The sequence below is a fragment of the Capra hircus genome, chromosome 13 (assembly GCF_001704415.2).
Source record: "Capra hircus breed San Clemente chromosome 13, ASM170441v1, whole genome shotgun sequence".
Taxonomy (NCBI): domain Eukaryota; kingdom Metazoa; phylum Chordata; class Mammalia; order Artiodactyla; family Bovidae; genus Capra; species Capra hircus.
The window spans coordinates 44,005,888-44,020,885 of record NC_030820.1 but is presented as its reverse complement, the minus strand read 5'-3'; the positions used below and the strand labels follow the sequence as shown (position 1 = coordinate 44,020,885).

Below are 14,998 nucleotides of genomic sequence, written 5' to 3'. Positions count from 1 at the left end.
GATAAAGCCCATGCTTGTCATCACCTATCTTGTGCATCTGGAAGCAAGTCTTGCACAACCACAATGAAATGTGGTAACATGAAGCTTAAGAAATCAAGGGGAACAGAGCTAGGCTCAATCCATACATGCAAGTCACCAGCATGGGTGCTTGGAAAGCAAGCAATTACAGAGCTTCCAAGATGTGATTCTGCATCACGGTGAACACGATCCACTGTCAGCAGCTAAGCCTTGTAAAAAGTTACTAATTGTTTGTTCACGTCACCTTCGGATGGGAGCTACGAATTTAAGGAAGAGTTCTAGATCATATGACATCTTTTTTTTTTTTTTTAGTACAATTATGTAAAGGGAAGTCAGCACAAGGTTTAGCAACATGAATGTGCAGGAACTCACAGTGACAAAGGGCATTCTAGTTAAATCTGACTTTTATTGAAAATTCTGTGCTTACTGCTCAGTCCAGCATGGCTCCTATTAGGACATGCGGTACCCAGACTCCATCTCGTCTTTGTCTCTTACCATTCATAGACATTTAGAGAATTCTCATTAAAATTACTTAGAGTGAAACAGAGAGACCATGTTATAAAATAAATCTGGTTAAATACACTTTGCTGTATTGCCTCATTTATGTGATGCATGGACCTAATTTTCTTCTCTTTGTGTCTTAACTATGTACATTAGGTGATGCTTGCCAATTAATGTAGGATATCACACCCCCGATTGCTTTCTCGAGCTTCTTAAACATTAAAAATAAATACGTGCCATCTGTCTCATTTCTTGAAAGCAATTCAAAATGGTTACTTTTGTTTGCTTAGGATTACAGCACAGTTTATAGCTTCAGTGTTTCTGAATTATAAGAAAGTTCTGTCTCCCTTTCTTAAACGTAACTTCATTTTAAGGTAAATCCATCAGGATGAGTGGAAGGCTCTGGTGAGACAGAAACTAGTGCTAGAGGGTGATTAAACCTTTGGTCTTTCGCATTTGAGAGACGTGGCCTGGATGCCAGGCCTGATGCATCCTACTGAGCCACCTAGAAAAAGCAGCTTCATCTAGTGGTGCCTCAGTAGTCCTCACCTGTGAAATGGGGATAAAGTCTGCCATGTGAAGTACACTGGGAAAGTTATATGAAGTCACACAGACACACATATATAACATATTCCCTCCCCAGTTCGTAGTTAAGACACAACAAATGGTAGATACTATCGCTTTCATCATCACCCAGTTTGAGGAGGGGAATATTTCAAGTTGGGAAGGAAAGTTGTCAAAAAAAAAAAAAGCCTAGCTTACCACAAGCCACAACTACTGAAGCCTGTGTGTCTGAGAGTCTGTGCTCTGTAACAAGAGAAGCCGCCGTAGTGAGGAACTGTGGCACCACAACTAGAAAAAAGCCTTTGCGGCAGTGAAGACCCAGCACAGCCAAAGATAAAAAAATAAAATAATACATAGATGCAATTTTTTTAAAACTTAGAGAAAAAAAAAAAGCTCATGGTGGCATAAGGTTAAAAACTAAGAAGGAAGTTACATAGGAAAGCTACGTTCTTTCTCCACAGCAATTAAAATATAAAAGTAAACAACCTGACTCCATCACCTCCCCCGCCCTCTGGGCACACAGGTCAGCTGGGAACCTGTGCCATGGGATTGGTGAGCTGGGAGAACTTAGAGGCTTTGGGCCTTCCGTGGCTACAATGGCTGTTTTCAAAGAGTTGTTTTTTGTTTTTGTTTTGAATTTTAAAAAACGGTATGTATTATGGCACCAAATGTCTAAATAACTTAACTGTAATTAAAGGGGAAAAGGGATATTTGAGAACGTTCCCCTTTCCATTCTAAGTCAGAGCAATTTTCTCAACAATACTGTCTACTGTGGCATGAGAGAACTTTCTAGATCTGAGCGGAGCATTCCGAGGAGGGTGGACGTGTAATTTGAAGTCCACCCTATACTCACAGACCACAGAATTGCAGTGCTCTACAAAACTCTAGATACATGTGACCAAGCCCAAAATATTTCAGCAATAAGAAAGCTGAGGTCCAGTGTGGCTCAGCAAATTGTCCAAAAGCACACAGAACAGATCTTTTCTTTTAGCTAGGTTTCAACACTTTTAAGCAGAGTGAAAATTTTTGTCCTTCTATAAATATCCTGGGTTTACAGCTGATTCCTTGCATGGCAGTTCTCCTAGCAGCCTTATTTGAACATAACTGGGCTGTTCGGCATAGTCCTCGCATGACAAAGTGGTCAAGTCTCGCTAGTAGTCGAGAATGCATTATCAAGCCTTTATTTAGCGCTACAGTCGGGGCAATCCAACTATTAGTCATCCTGACATGTGCTTTGAACACAACACACCCAAGAGTCCTGGCAAAAACTGCATCTGCTTCCTTCACCCTCCCACACCACACTCCTTTCGAATGGCTGATATTTTTACCGCAGTTCTAGAAAGAAAATTACTTAACATTCCTAATCTGGGGACGCACTTCAGCTTCTCCTCCCCAATTATCAAATTAAAAGGCAGCTTGTGTAAACCCTGCTCACGAGGCCAAATGTAGAACCGCTACAGACGCAGGGGGCCCTTCCTGCAACAACTAGAGAACTTCCCTAAACTAAGAACGAGCTTAAGCTCAATCTCTCGGAAATTTCCAGCATCCCACTGCCCCCTTCAGCAGGCACACACCAGTTCCACCCTGTCCCCACTAAGGAGCTTAACATGATCTGAACACAAACTCGTTTGCCACTCATCACACAGCAGGACTATGATCTCATGCTGGGAAATGTTTCTAGAAAACCAAAAGCTACCCTATTTTCAAAAAAAAAAAAATTTGCGTTGAATGAATCCCATCTGCCTAAAGGGAAAAACAAAAAAAAAAATTGGGCGATCAGGTAAATAATCTTTCACCTCCTGCCCTATTTTGCTGGTCTGACAGTGAAGGTGATGGTGGGGCAGGAGAGGTAAGGGAGGGTGTCCTGAAGGCCAGAGGGATGGCTCTGGGGCCTGCTGTCCTCACTGTGTCCTTTCCACCCTCTTGGGTGACAACCCAGCCAGGTGTTCAGGCCAGGTTGGGGGTGGCCCCCATCTCTGGAACAGGTGCCAAGGAGCATCTGACCTTGAACAGGTCCCCAGGAACATCGGAAGTGAACAGGAGGTGCTTGTTCCACGTTCCTCAGATGCCTCTGCAGTTTATTCCCAGGCTGGAGTGACAGTGAAAGCACAGCCAGAGTTTCCTCCTGAGCCCCAAAGCCTGGTGGCCAGGCCCTGGAGAACCCAATGCGCATCAGGGGACCAACCCCAGGCTCCTATTTCCACCTTTGCTGCCAGGACGGTGAGTGGGAGGGAGACAGGCAAGTGGCTGCTGGGATTGCATAAGGAAGATTTCCCAAGGAGGAGCACAGTGATTAATCTGGCAGGAATTTGTTTCAACACTCCCTCCCTCCATACCACCCCGCCACACACAAAAACAGCCAGACTCAAGATGCTGATAAGAATTCTTTTATGTTATTCCAATAAAAAATACATTCATACAGAAATATAACAATCTTGCAAAAAACAATTTCAAATAAAATCTTGTAAAACAAAATTTTACAAAAATCTTACAAAGATTTTTTTTAGATAACAGGGTGCTTCAAAATAAAAAGAAAGAAATTTCACTAATAGAAATTTTTTTTTTAATGTCAAGCAAAAAGTTTCTGCTTGATTGAGGCTCAGTTATCACCTGAACAGAATTGTAATTCTTTATGTACTTGCTTATTATGAAATTACAGGCATTGACATACATGGCACCCAGCCCCACCCAATCAAACCACTCCACGGTGTTTCATAAGTGAGACAAGCCAGTGCAAGTTTTTTATTTTTTGTCTTTTGTTTACCTTCTTGCTTAATGGAACTGTTATGGCTAAGCACACAGCAGGGCCAAAAAAGGAGTTTTGTTTTTTTTTTTTCTCCAAAATCCAGCAAATCAAGTGTCTGGATTTGGAACTGCCAAAAGAAAAAAGTGCATTTTCCCCCTCAGCAAAATAATTTCTTTAGGTAAGTGTATCCATCAGCCCAGATTAAAAAAACAAAACAAACAAACCAGTTATATGAGCTTTTACCATTGCTCATTTTCAGGAAGATCAAACAAAATACCAGCCCAGCCAGACTTATGTGCATATATATATATATATATAAATATATATAAAGAGAAGATCCACACCCTTGACCAGCAGCTGCATGGAGGGTCAGCTGTCCATGCTGTGGTATGCCAATTCGGGGAAATTACTTGTTGGAAAAACTGGAAGAATCTATGTGCTGGAAACAAAATAGCTTCATCTGCATAAAAAATGCTCTCAAAAAGAATCTCTGTGATTAGCTTACTTTTAGGTTAGATCTTCAATAAGGCTGACATTTGAAATCAAAACCTTAGTCTGTCTGAGACCAAACAACCAGCGGGCTAGTATTCCGTTAATGGCAGTTCTGAATGGCCAAGGGACCCTATCCCAGACCCACCAATTACGATGAGTGACTTGGCAGTCTGGAAGAGATCTGATGCCAAGGGCCTGTGGCAAATTGTTAAATGAAAGATAAAGCCTTTATAAAAGTTATAGTTTTCATTTTTACCTCCTTTATGGCCATTTTGAAATAGGTCTTTACAGGCTGTGGAATTTTCTAGCTATACATTCTAATTTCTCCTTAAAAAAATATTTATATATTATTCATATATATGTATATATATATACACACACACACATACACATACTATACACACAAATGTACATACACAAGAATTTCGCCCACTTTTAAAAAAGTAATATACCTTCTGTGTTACCAACAGATAGCTAGATAGATACGCGAGAAACTTGTGCCTTTTAAGCAAATACATTGTTTTTTAATACTTCTGTATCTTTAATACGTGTGAAAATGTTACATATTAAACACAGCCGGTGTATGATCTGTACAAGTGTTGTGCAAAGTCTATATTGAAGTCTCACCCTCACGGTGGCAGAAATGGTCTGATTTTCCAATTATCATGTGTTTCCCACTTGAACACTGACAGTCAAGTTGTCTAAGCTATTGAGTAAATACTGACTTGTTTGGGGAGTTTTCATCTATTTGACTTTGTGAAGTAGGACCTTAAAGAGATTTTTTTTTTCTGTATTAAATATTGATACAGTACAAAGCCAGGTGAAAAAAGAGCCTTAATAAAGCATGCATCACCCATTCCCCTGTATGAGACCCCCACAGGAGGGGCCACTTGCGTAAGGCACCATTATTAAGATCTACAGTGCATTAACAGCTAGAAAACCAGAAATGAGTCCTCAAGGCATAAATAAGAGAAATTTAGCTGCATGAGAAAACAGTTTCTAAGCTTTAGTGGTTTCATCCACCCAACTGAGAAAAATTTTAGGTTCTGAGTCTAGTGGGACATTAGACCAGCAATTCCCAGCCTTGGTGTCCCGGACACCCAACTCGTGCCCAATGTCTCCTAAGGGCAACTTGAAATTCTCCAAAAAGGTAATACGAATTCGGAACCACTGACAAAATAGTCCTACACTGCACAACGCCTCTCTAGAAGGGGAGTGTTACGAATAAATCCAAGGGGCGGGAGTTGGGGTTGGAGGGGGAAGCATCACGTATTGCCAGGCCCAGATGGCTAGGGGGTCACCTGATTCGACCAATCGTTATCTTAGCTGCTCAGTGAACTTGGAATCAAAACGGTAGTCCTGATTTAAAAATGGAAAAGCAGATAATTCCCCAGACCATGCATTACTTTTGTCTTAGAAGGAAAAGTTATCCACGTGTTATGTTTGTAGGTACACAGCGTATACAACAGGTAACAAATGAACTCTGTCGCAGCAAGCAGCGCCAGCTACTCACTTCACACAGCTGAACCGAACACCGAACGCTCCCGTCACACACCGGGGGGGAAGGGGCTCTCCCCACCAACACCCACTCGTCACTCGGGGTCCTGACTGCCCACGCCTGCCCTCCACATCTTCCCTTCTTCTTGACTTTTTTTTCTCTCCTCTAAGGCGCAGACACCCCCTCAGGAAATGACGGATGGTCATCTCGTCTCACGGAACACGCCTCACACACAGAACATTCAAACTCTTTTTTTTTTTTCTGTCTCTTGCAGTCTCGCCAGGGAAAGGACGTGCCTCGTCACCCAGTCCGTAGGAGACCCTCCACACACAGCCCACCCACCACTAACATTCTCAGTGCGCATGCTCACGGCAAAGGCTTAGGGACCACTCAGAGGACAGGTAACCAGTGGCGAGCCGGGGCCACCCAGACACCACACACCCCGGGTGCCCTGCCGCTTCGGACGTGACTGTTCTCGCCCTCGAAAGACCTTCCCAGTAGGTCCTGGAGGCGACCGGGCAGGGTGCAAAATGGCTTTGGCTGGAACACGCACCCTCCTTCCGCGGCCGTCTCAGCCTGGAAGCCTTTTTAGCCCGCAGGAGTTGCCGCTCTGCCCCCTCAGAGGTGTCTCTTCATGTGCAGGGCCAGGTGGTCGGACCTGGAGAAACACCTGTGGAGAGAATCAGGTTCCCAGACATCAGTTCTCCTGCCCTGCCGGTCACAGACCTCTGCCCTGAGCTCCCCAGCCTCAGCCTCTCCCCAGGAGGGCGCACTACCCACACCCTGAGCCACCCCATCCTCATGTGGGGCAGGAAATTCCAACTGACAGAAATATCTACATCAAAGAAGCCACCAGTGAGTTCTTGGGAATGTCACTCGACTTCACTACCGGGCCTTCAAATCTGAAATCTGATCAAGGGTTGTTGCTCCGAAAGCATGAATGAAATCACTCTATTCTCAGGTACTCAAATACCTGAGGCCTCCTAACCTGGACGACTGGAAAACAAGAGCCTTTTTAAAAAAAAGTCCTGGGCTGAAAAGAGAAATGCCACTGCAGGCCCGGAGGACGGCTGCCCGCTGCGGGGTGACGGCATGCCTGCTCCCGGGGATGGCACCCCCGCCCCTGTGGTTCATGCACGTACCTGTCACAGTGAGAACATTTAAAAGGCTTGGCACCAGTGTGCTTTCTGAAGTGTCTGGTTAACTCATCGCTTCTTGCAAAACGCCACTCACACCCTTCCCATGAGCATCTGTAAGGCTTTTCTCCTGGGAAGAGAGCACACGACAGGCACGCCATTACTTCACTGAGCAGTGAGGGAGGGGCCCCGCGACCCCAACATACGGCCGGGGAGTCCTCTCAGGAGCAGGCTAGGCAGACACTGCCCTCAGGAACTCAGAACACACACCCGTTAGGGCTGGGAGCTGGCCCTCCCGAGCTACCAGGCAGGGGCTCTCTCCTGACCTAGCCTGGGGACTCCCAGTGCTGGGGGACGGACCCAGGCTTGGCAGGGCCGCATGACCATGGCCAGAGCCAACATGGAAGAATGACAATTACTCAGACCGGAGAAATACTTCCGAGGTGATGTGTCAGGCCACTGGACCCACAGCCTTGGCCAGGGCTGGGTTTTTACTGCTTTCTCCATGGAAACGGTTTCTCTCAAGCACTTATTTTGTTCCTTACTCACTTCCCCGTGGAATGAGGCTCTGTAGTTTCCTCCGGGAAACTACATTTCTCTAAAACCGAGGTCATGAGTTTCTGGGAAGCCCCATTCCAAAGCCTTCAAAGCACTTTCTAAAGGACCAACAAGACACCCAGTTGACTTCATCCTTTGGCCATTGTACAAATAGGATTTCACTAAAAGTGCTACCTGAGAAATTTAAAAAAAAAAAAAAAAAAAATTCCCACAGCTAGTCCTGAGTGTGCTGCTGGGACCATTGGGAGCTGGTCCAGGGCACCTGGGTCCTGATTTCAGCTCTGCCTTGAGCTGCTTTGGGGATCCCCGTCTCCTCTCGTTACTGGCAGCATGAGATTCTGTGTGACATGACCCTTAAGACCCCTCTCAGCTCTAAGATGTCTGTGACGTTCCAGCAGTTATCCTAGGCTGTCACGGTAACTTGAAACAGAACTACTCTCCAGATTGTGATATTTCATTAGAAAGATATCATTTTAAAAACTGGCATTGGAAAGCAAAGGCAGCATGACATGCAGAGAAATCCTTACTAGGCACCCGCTGACAATACCGCTTCGCAGTCGATAGGGTCAGGTAAGAAGACCCCCCATGGTGGCTGGCACCCATGTGTGCCACACGGCCGGGCCACCCCGCCCCAACCCTCGAACTTTGTGTCCACAAGTCAGAGGCAACTTCACGTAACATGATGCATGGACACTGCCGACTGGGCACAGTGGGGCCTCTGTAACCCAGGTGGTTGGGAATGGGCAGGGGACTGGGTGTAGACAAAGAATGTGATTTACCTCTTGTGTGTTTAATCAGAAAGTGATAGACCATTCATCGGGCACACAAGTCCAGTCTTTCAGCGCTAACTCTGTCCTCCCCAGAGACCCAACTCTTTCGGGGGGGAAGAAAGGAGGTGAGGATGTGTCTGCTCCGACAGCCTCCTACCCAGCCCCCTCCCAGGGCGGGTGAAATTCAGCAGCGCCCCACCGCCCAGGTCGCAGGAGGGACTGACCTGTGTGGGTGCGCTGGTGTGCTTTCAAGTGGGAGCTTTTGGTGTAAACTTTCCTGCAGCCATTAAAGTGGCAGCGATGCACCCGCCTGCGGCCGTCGGGGGAGGCGTCCCCGCTGCCCTTGTCGCCTGGCTTCCCTGAGGTCCCGCCCCGCGCCTTCCCGGGGGGGTGCAGCTCGCCAGGCACACAGCCCCATAGGTGCGAGGGCTCCCTGCTCAGTTCTGGGGAGGACGGAGGCGTGGAGGTGACCGAAGAGCTCAGATTCCCCGAATTGACCAAGACTTCGCTGATGGGGTCAGAGGTAAACTTGGTGGTGGGCGAGAGCTCCTCAGAGCTGTCGGAGGACTCGCTGCTCACATCCGAGTTCAGGCTGTTGGTCTCCAGGTTGTAGCTGAAGCCGGGGCTGTGGAGTGCGTCCTCAGGAGGGCCAGAGGAGGACACCTTCAGGTCCGCATCCTCCTTTTTCTCCCGAGCCAGGATGATTTTGGTCCACAGATCTTCCTGGCTGTCGAATTTGATCTCAGAGGCTGACACGTAGCAAGGCTCGCTCTGCAGGTAACGTTCCAACTCCAGGCAGGTCTGTGCGAAACAATCACAGGGAGGCACGTGATTGTGACCACACCGAAAACGGAACCGAAAGCACAATTCCAAAAAAAACCAAAACATGCAGGAGCCAAGGGCAGATCAACTGTGGCCTTGCCACTATAGGACTCCGTGTCTGTAGCAGAGCAAGAGGAGAGCTATCTCTAAGAACGGGACACGTTCAGAAGGAAAACCAGGGCGAAGCCTCTCCCCGCTTCCCCGAGGTGGACCACAATGGCCACAAATGGCTGATGGCCACGGAGGAGCTAGCTTCTGTTAAGAGTTACAGTGTTGACGTTTCTAATGAGTTTCTGTTAGCCACACAAAGGACACCAGCCTCCGACACCCCCACCCCCACCCGACAGGTTTAACCAGATTATCAGACAGCCTCCAGAACCCTGTGCATGAAGGACACCCAGGCAGCCTGCTTCTGCGGGCCTGCTGCCCGCAGCACAGTGAGCTCTGACATGGCCATGCGTCCCCTCTGGAGAACCGCTGACAGCACAGGCCGCGCCCAGCCGGGGCAGACGCAGCCAGGGGGACGTCTAGGGTCAGGAACATCAACCGAGCTGCCCAGAAGCTACCCATTTCCTGTGGAGGAGCCCAGACCTTAGTAGGCTTTCAAAGAATGCCATTCCCAAGTGCAGGGCCATGTGCGCACACAACTTAAATGACTTCCACAGTGGTCAGAGGAAAACAACAACAGGAGTGGAAAAATGGTTCCAGAATGGCCATCTGCTTTTGTAAAGGATGCGGGAGGGGAAATTCCTTTCCCGGCCCTGCTGGGAGTCCCACAATGGACTAGAACTTTATCTGCTGGCCAAGAGTACAACTGTATGAGTCATCACTCTATTTCTTTCACGCAATGCCAAAGGAGACTTCCTTTTGAAATTCTGACCAGCGGCCAAAAAAAGGACCCGGTTCAAATATACATGCAGTGTGTCATGGACAGAGTGCCCCCCCCCAGCCCCACAACCAACCTTTCCAGAAGCTACAACTGCCGAGACACCAGCATCCCCTCTCCCCACCATCTCAAACTTTCTAGCCACTGGAAAAGAAAAACGGTAGGAAACATTTTAGGATTAAATTATGTCTGCCTTATCTTCACTAGGATCAACTGCCTACATGTCCATATAAGGTTGTCTATACAACTGCAAGTCTACAGATTTACATTGCTACAGCAAACGCCGCTCTCTTTTTTAAGCAAATCATTTTCAGGGCTAGCCAAGCCCACCCAAAGGGCTCAGCCTTGCTTATTTAGCAGGGTGTCTGCAATCAGAATATATCCTTCCCCCCTCCTCCCACCAGACTCTTCACACCGCAAGCAGGAGCAAGCAGAGGGGGGAAAAAACAATCATTGTTTTCTTGTTACCCCTAAAATTAGACGTCTAGGTTACAAAGCACCCTCCAGTGTTCTGAGGAGAGACTGGCAAGGTATCTTATGGATGTTCCAAAGGAAAAGGAAAGCATGTTTACTGAGACCTTGTTAAACTTTAATAATCTGGCTAATTTAAAATCCCCATTATGCCTAGGAGCACTGGGGACCAGAATGAAGCTCTTGGGGAGAGTTTAAAAGCCTCTGAAGGCAACCCAGAGCTCAGCCTGGCTTGTGGCCCAAATCCCAAATGCCCAAGGAAACTACTTAGATCGATTTCAATCACATCCTAGGAAGCTTCTTTAGTAGGAAAAGCTGGGAGGGGAGAGGGAAGGGAGGGCTGTGAACAATGAGGCAGGCATGTGAAGGTTGTTCCACTTTGCATTTCATCCCCCTTAAAAGCCTTCTAAGCTTTGAAACCCACAGAATATGTGCGATCTGCTAATTCACTTTGTGACAAAAAGCAATCAGCCTAGTAGGGCAGAGACAACCCCAAACCCTCCTATCTTTTAAAGACAATGGGACAAGTGTCAGAATCTCTCTCCTTTCAGGCAATCCTAACGCAGGAGAAGGGGGGAAAATTGAGTTTTTCAAATGTCCAATGCCCCAAATTCCAATTCCACTAAAAAATGCCGGAAACAGACTCCTCTTCCCAAACTGAGACTAGAAGCAATTCGGACAGGCTCATTGTCATATGACTGATAAGTCACTGGTTGTGCAAACATTGGTTCCCCCTCCCCCTTTTTTTTTCTGGTCAACAAAAGAAGCAGGTAAGAAAAACAAGGCAGATGGAGGCAAATCTTAAGGATTCCCAAGGTAAAGAAACTAAAAATGGCCTGGTAGAGAAAAGGAGCTTGTGGGTGTTTCGCTGGTGAAACTCTTAAGTAAAAAAAGAAAGAAAAACCTGTATGTACAAACACCAAAAAGGCAAAACGAAAACAAAATCCCTAAAAAAAAAAAAAAGAAGAAGAAGAAAAAATAGCCTTGGCAGTACATGCGGGTTCATATGACCAGGTCCAGCTGTGGAGAGCCTGGAGCTGGAACAAGCACCAAACTTCTGCCAAGGGCTGGGGCCGAGATCAGGCCGCGGAGCTGGGTCTACGCTCGGGAAGACGGTTCAGCAGCCCCAGAAAACAGCAAGAACACGGGGAGCGCCCGGCGCCGCTGCGCCCCACTCAGATGACAACTCCGCTCCACGCTCTGAAAGGCCCCTTTAAAGTGCCTTCTGCGCCGGAGGCAAAAGTACGTTTTAACAATAATTATCTTAATTTTTTTAAAAAAATTTACCCAAACCATTAAAAAAAGAAGAAAAAGAACTGCACCTCCAAGCACACACCGTCCTGCGGGTGCATGCACGCACTCCATGCTCGGCGCACCGGGACACCTGGCTCACGAAAATCCTTATTTACCTGTTGCCAATATTCCTCCAGGGAGGGCAGCGCCGAGAAGTAACCAGTCTCGTGCACAATCTGGAGTTCCTGGAAGATGCTGCACATTGGGAGCACATCCATGTCGGGTTGGAAGAGACCGTCCCCGCTGCTGTAAAAACAGGGAGGCGTGCGGTCTGCAGTCGGGAGCGCGGCGGCCGTGCCTGCAGCGCCGGGGAAGTTCATGCAAACTCAAGTGCGCAGCGATTAGGCGCCGCGGGTTCGGGTCCTGGCCGGAGCCCGGAGACGCGCTCGCGAGCCCGCACAATATTTGCAAACACCGGACTGACTGCAAACGTAACCCCTGCAAAACTTCCCTATTCAAAGCTCCGCTGCCAGCCTCCCCTCCTCCCCGCCCAGCTCCCCCCGCCGCCGCCTCCCCACGTGACTCGCCCGCGCCCGCCCCGCGCGCCGCCCAATCACGCCGCTCCCGGCCCGGGGGCTGCGCGGCGATGATGTCAGCTCTGGCCAATCGCGGGCGGCGGCTCACCGCGGCCCCGCCTGGCGTGACCGAGCCTCTCCATCACCGCCTTCTCCATTGGCAGAATTCGAACTTCGGCCGGTTCTGATTGGGAGGCGGTTTCGCAGGCTATTTTTAGCAGGGTATATAAGGCGCGGGCCGTCTCGCGCCGGAGGAGTCGGAGCTGGGAGGTGCGCGGCCGAGAGGCTGCGTGCGCCGCAGCCGGTCGGGCCGAGGGGACCCGGTGTCCCTGCCCTTCTCGTCCCGGTCCCGGTCCCGGTCTTGGCCCCGGTCTTCCCGTCCTCGTCCCCGAAGCCCTGGTCCCTGTCCGTCGGGCTGATCGCCCGGGCCCGGCCCTGGTTTCCCCGTCGTCGTGTCCCCGTCCTTGTCCCCTCAGCCCTGGTCCACGTTCGTCGGGTCTGTCGCCCGGGCCCTGGTCCCCTGACCCTCCGCCGAGCTGAGGGGAGCGCGGCTGGATCTCCTCTGTCCCTCGCTCCGACCTCGGGCTGGCCGGCCGTTCTCTATCCCCCTCCGTCCTTCCATCCTCTCGGTGCCCCCTCCGTCCTTCCACCCTCTCGGTGCCCCCTCCTGCCCCAGCTGTAGATTCCCGTCTCCATCCCCGTCCGTCACCCTCTTTCCCCCCTCCTTTTCGCTCCATTATCCCTCTGTACCTGCCCCGTTTCCATCTGCACCCACCACCCGCGCTGTGTCCCCCTCCCTCCCCGTTCCATCCCCCTCTGTCCCCAGGTGGCACCTGTGACCCCGGAGTGGGGGGCTGACCAGCCCTACAGGTGTGCTGAGGGACAGGAGGGCCCTAGTCGCCGGGCTGTGTTGTATATGAATCTGAGTTTCCCCCTTAAGCCTCCCTCACAAGGACAGGGCACTTACCTGGGGGACCACGGTGGTGCCACATCCTCACCCCGCTGCCTGCCTAACCTACAGGAGCAGAGTGGCCTGGAAGACCCAAGTTGGATCTCCTGGCTTTTGAGGGGGTTATGTACACTCTTGATTCTCCCGAACACATTTTTATTTTTAAAAAGGGGGCATCTTGTTGGGGCAGGTGGGGTTATAAATAGAGGGAGCCTATAACGATCTTAGTAGGGTCCCCCATCCACACCAGCTGTGTATGTTTTAGAAACCCAGGGTCTGATCCCAAACCTACAGAGTCCCGGCCATTGTGTTTTAATCAAGCTCTCCAGGTGAATCTGTTGCCACTGAAGTCTGGGAAATGGGGGTTCTAGACACTGTCCCTGTGCTTGTTGTCTACAGGGATATAGACATTGTCATTGTACTTGTCGCCTACCGCAGAGCAGTCCTCATTCCAAGACCCATTTGGAGACCCTCATGAAGATTAACAACTAGACTTGTCCCTAGTGAATGTGAAAACAATTCAAGTTATGTTGAGCTGACATTTAATGTATGTCTTTTTTTTTTTTTTTGCTATATAAATTATCTCCTGAAATATACCATAATGTTCATTTTCTAGCAAAATGCCAAGACCAAGAAGAATATGCCTTTTAAAATTTGAAATAGAAAACTGAATTATAGCTACTACCTCCATTTTTATTTCAAAATAGAGTTTAATGAGACATCTTTTAAATAAATTTTTTTTTAATGAAGTATGTAAAAGACTTTTGAGAGGATTTTGTTATGTTAGATTTTAGCAGACTTGAGTTTGCCTGTGACCCTGTGAGATTGTAGGCAGGGACCTTTGTCAATCGAAAGTTAGGGAAGGATAGTATCTTATTGTATCTATTGTATTAAAAAGTCTGTAAAGATGATTCATGGTGAGCTGATTACAATGATCACTGGCTTGTGTTCAGTGGTCTTTTATCCTGGAAACAGTGTCATGACTGGCCTTCCATAGAGGAGACATGGATTGGGACTGGCTTGCCTGGAACCAGCTTCAGATTGTGCCCACCCATTGTTGCCTAGCAGCTGGTGGTATTTGGGACGTGGGTCTGAGAGTGAGCTTATATCAGGGAGTAGGTTTTCTCAGTAATTGGTGGCAATGATCCAGGGAAGCAAGAATCCAGTAAATATGCAAGGGAAACAGCACCCTGAACTGTAAGGAGGAGAGTTAGGTGAAGGGAGAGAGACACTGTCCAAGGGAAGGCGCCATGTTAACTCTCTGTGCAGTGCATGTGGGTGTCATGGTTACAGTATTCTTATTCACCTTTTGGACAATTTTTCTTTTGCTTTCCTGTAATATTTTGTTGAAGTATAGCTGATTTAAAACATATAAATTTCAGGTGTACTACATAGTGATTCACAATTTTTCAAGATTATACTCCATTTATAGTTATTATGATGTATTGACTATATTTCCTATGTTGTACACTATATCCTTGTAGCTTATTTTTTATACATTATGGTTGGTACTTTTTAATCTCCTACCCCTATCTTACCCCTCCCTCCATCCCTCTCCCCAATGGTAACCACTAGTTTGTTCTCATCATCTATGAGTCAGTTTCTGCTATATTCATTTGTTTGTTTTACATTTTTGAGATTCCATATATAAGTCATAATATATTTATTTATTTTTCTCTGTCTGACTTATTTCACTGGGGATAATATACTCCAGGTCCATCCATGTTGTTGGCAAATTTTCATTCTTTTTTATGGCTGAATAGTATTCCAGTGTGTGTG

At 47.9% G+C, this 14,998-nt stretch overlaps 1 protein-coding gene across 2 annotated transcripts; it reads right to left on the bottom strand.

The window, feature by feature from the left end:
- On the bottom strand, positions 3,455 to 12,223 carry KLF6 (Kruppel like factor 6). Of its 2 annotated transcripts, XM_018057331.1 has the most exons (5): positions 11,872 to 12,223; positions 10,068 to 10,135; positions 8,508 to 9,084; positions 6,962 to 7,085; positions 3,455 to 6,489 (listed from the first exon to the last, which is right to left on the bottom strand). In XM_018057331.1, exons 2-5 carry the CDS (start codon positions 10,116 to 10,118, stop codon positions 6,438 to 6,440), a joined length of 804 nt encoding a protein of 267 aa, XP_017912820.1. In that variant the 5' UTR covers positions 10,119 to 10,135; positions 11,872 to 12,223; the 3' UTR covers positions 3,455 to 6,437. The 2 variants fall into 2 exon arrangements, with proteins under 2 accessions (XP_017912820.1, XP_017912819.1); XM_018057330.1 differs by lacking the exon at positions 10,068 to 10,135.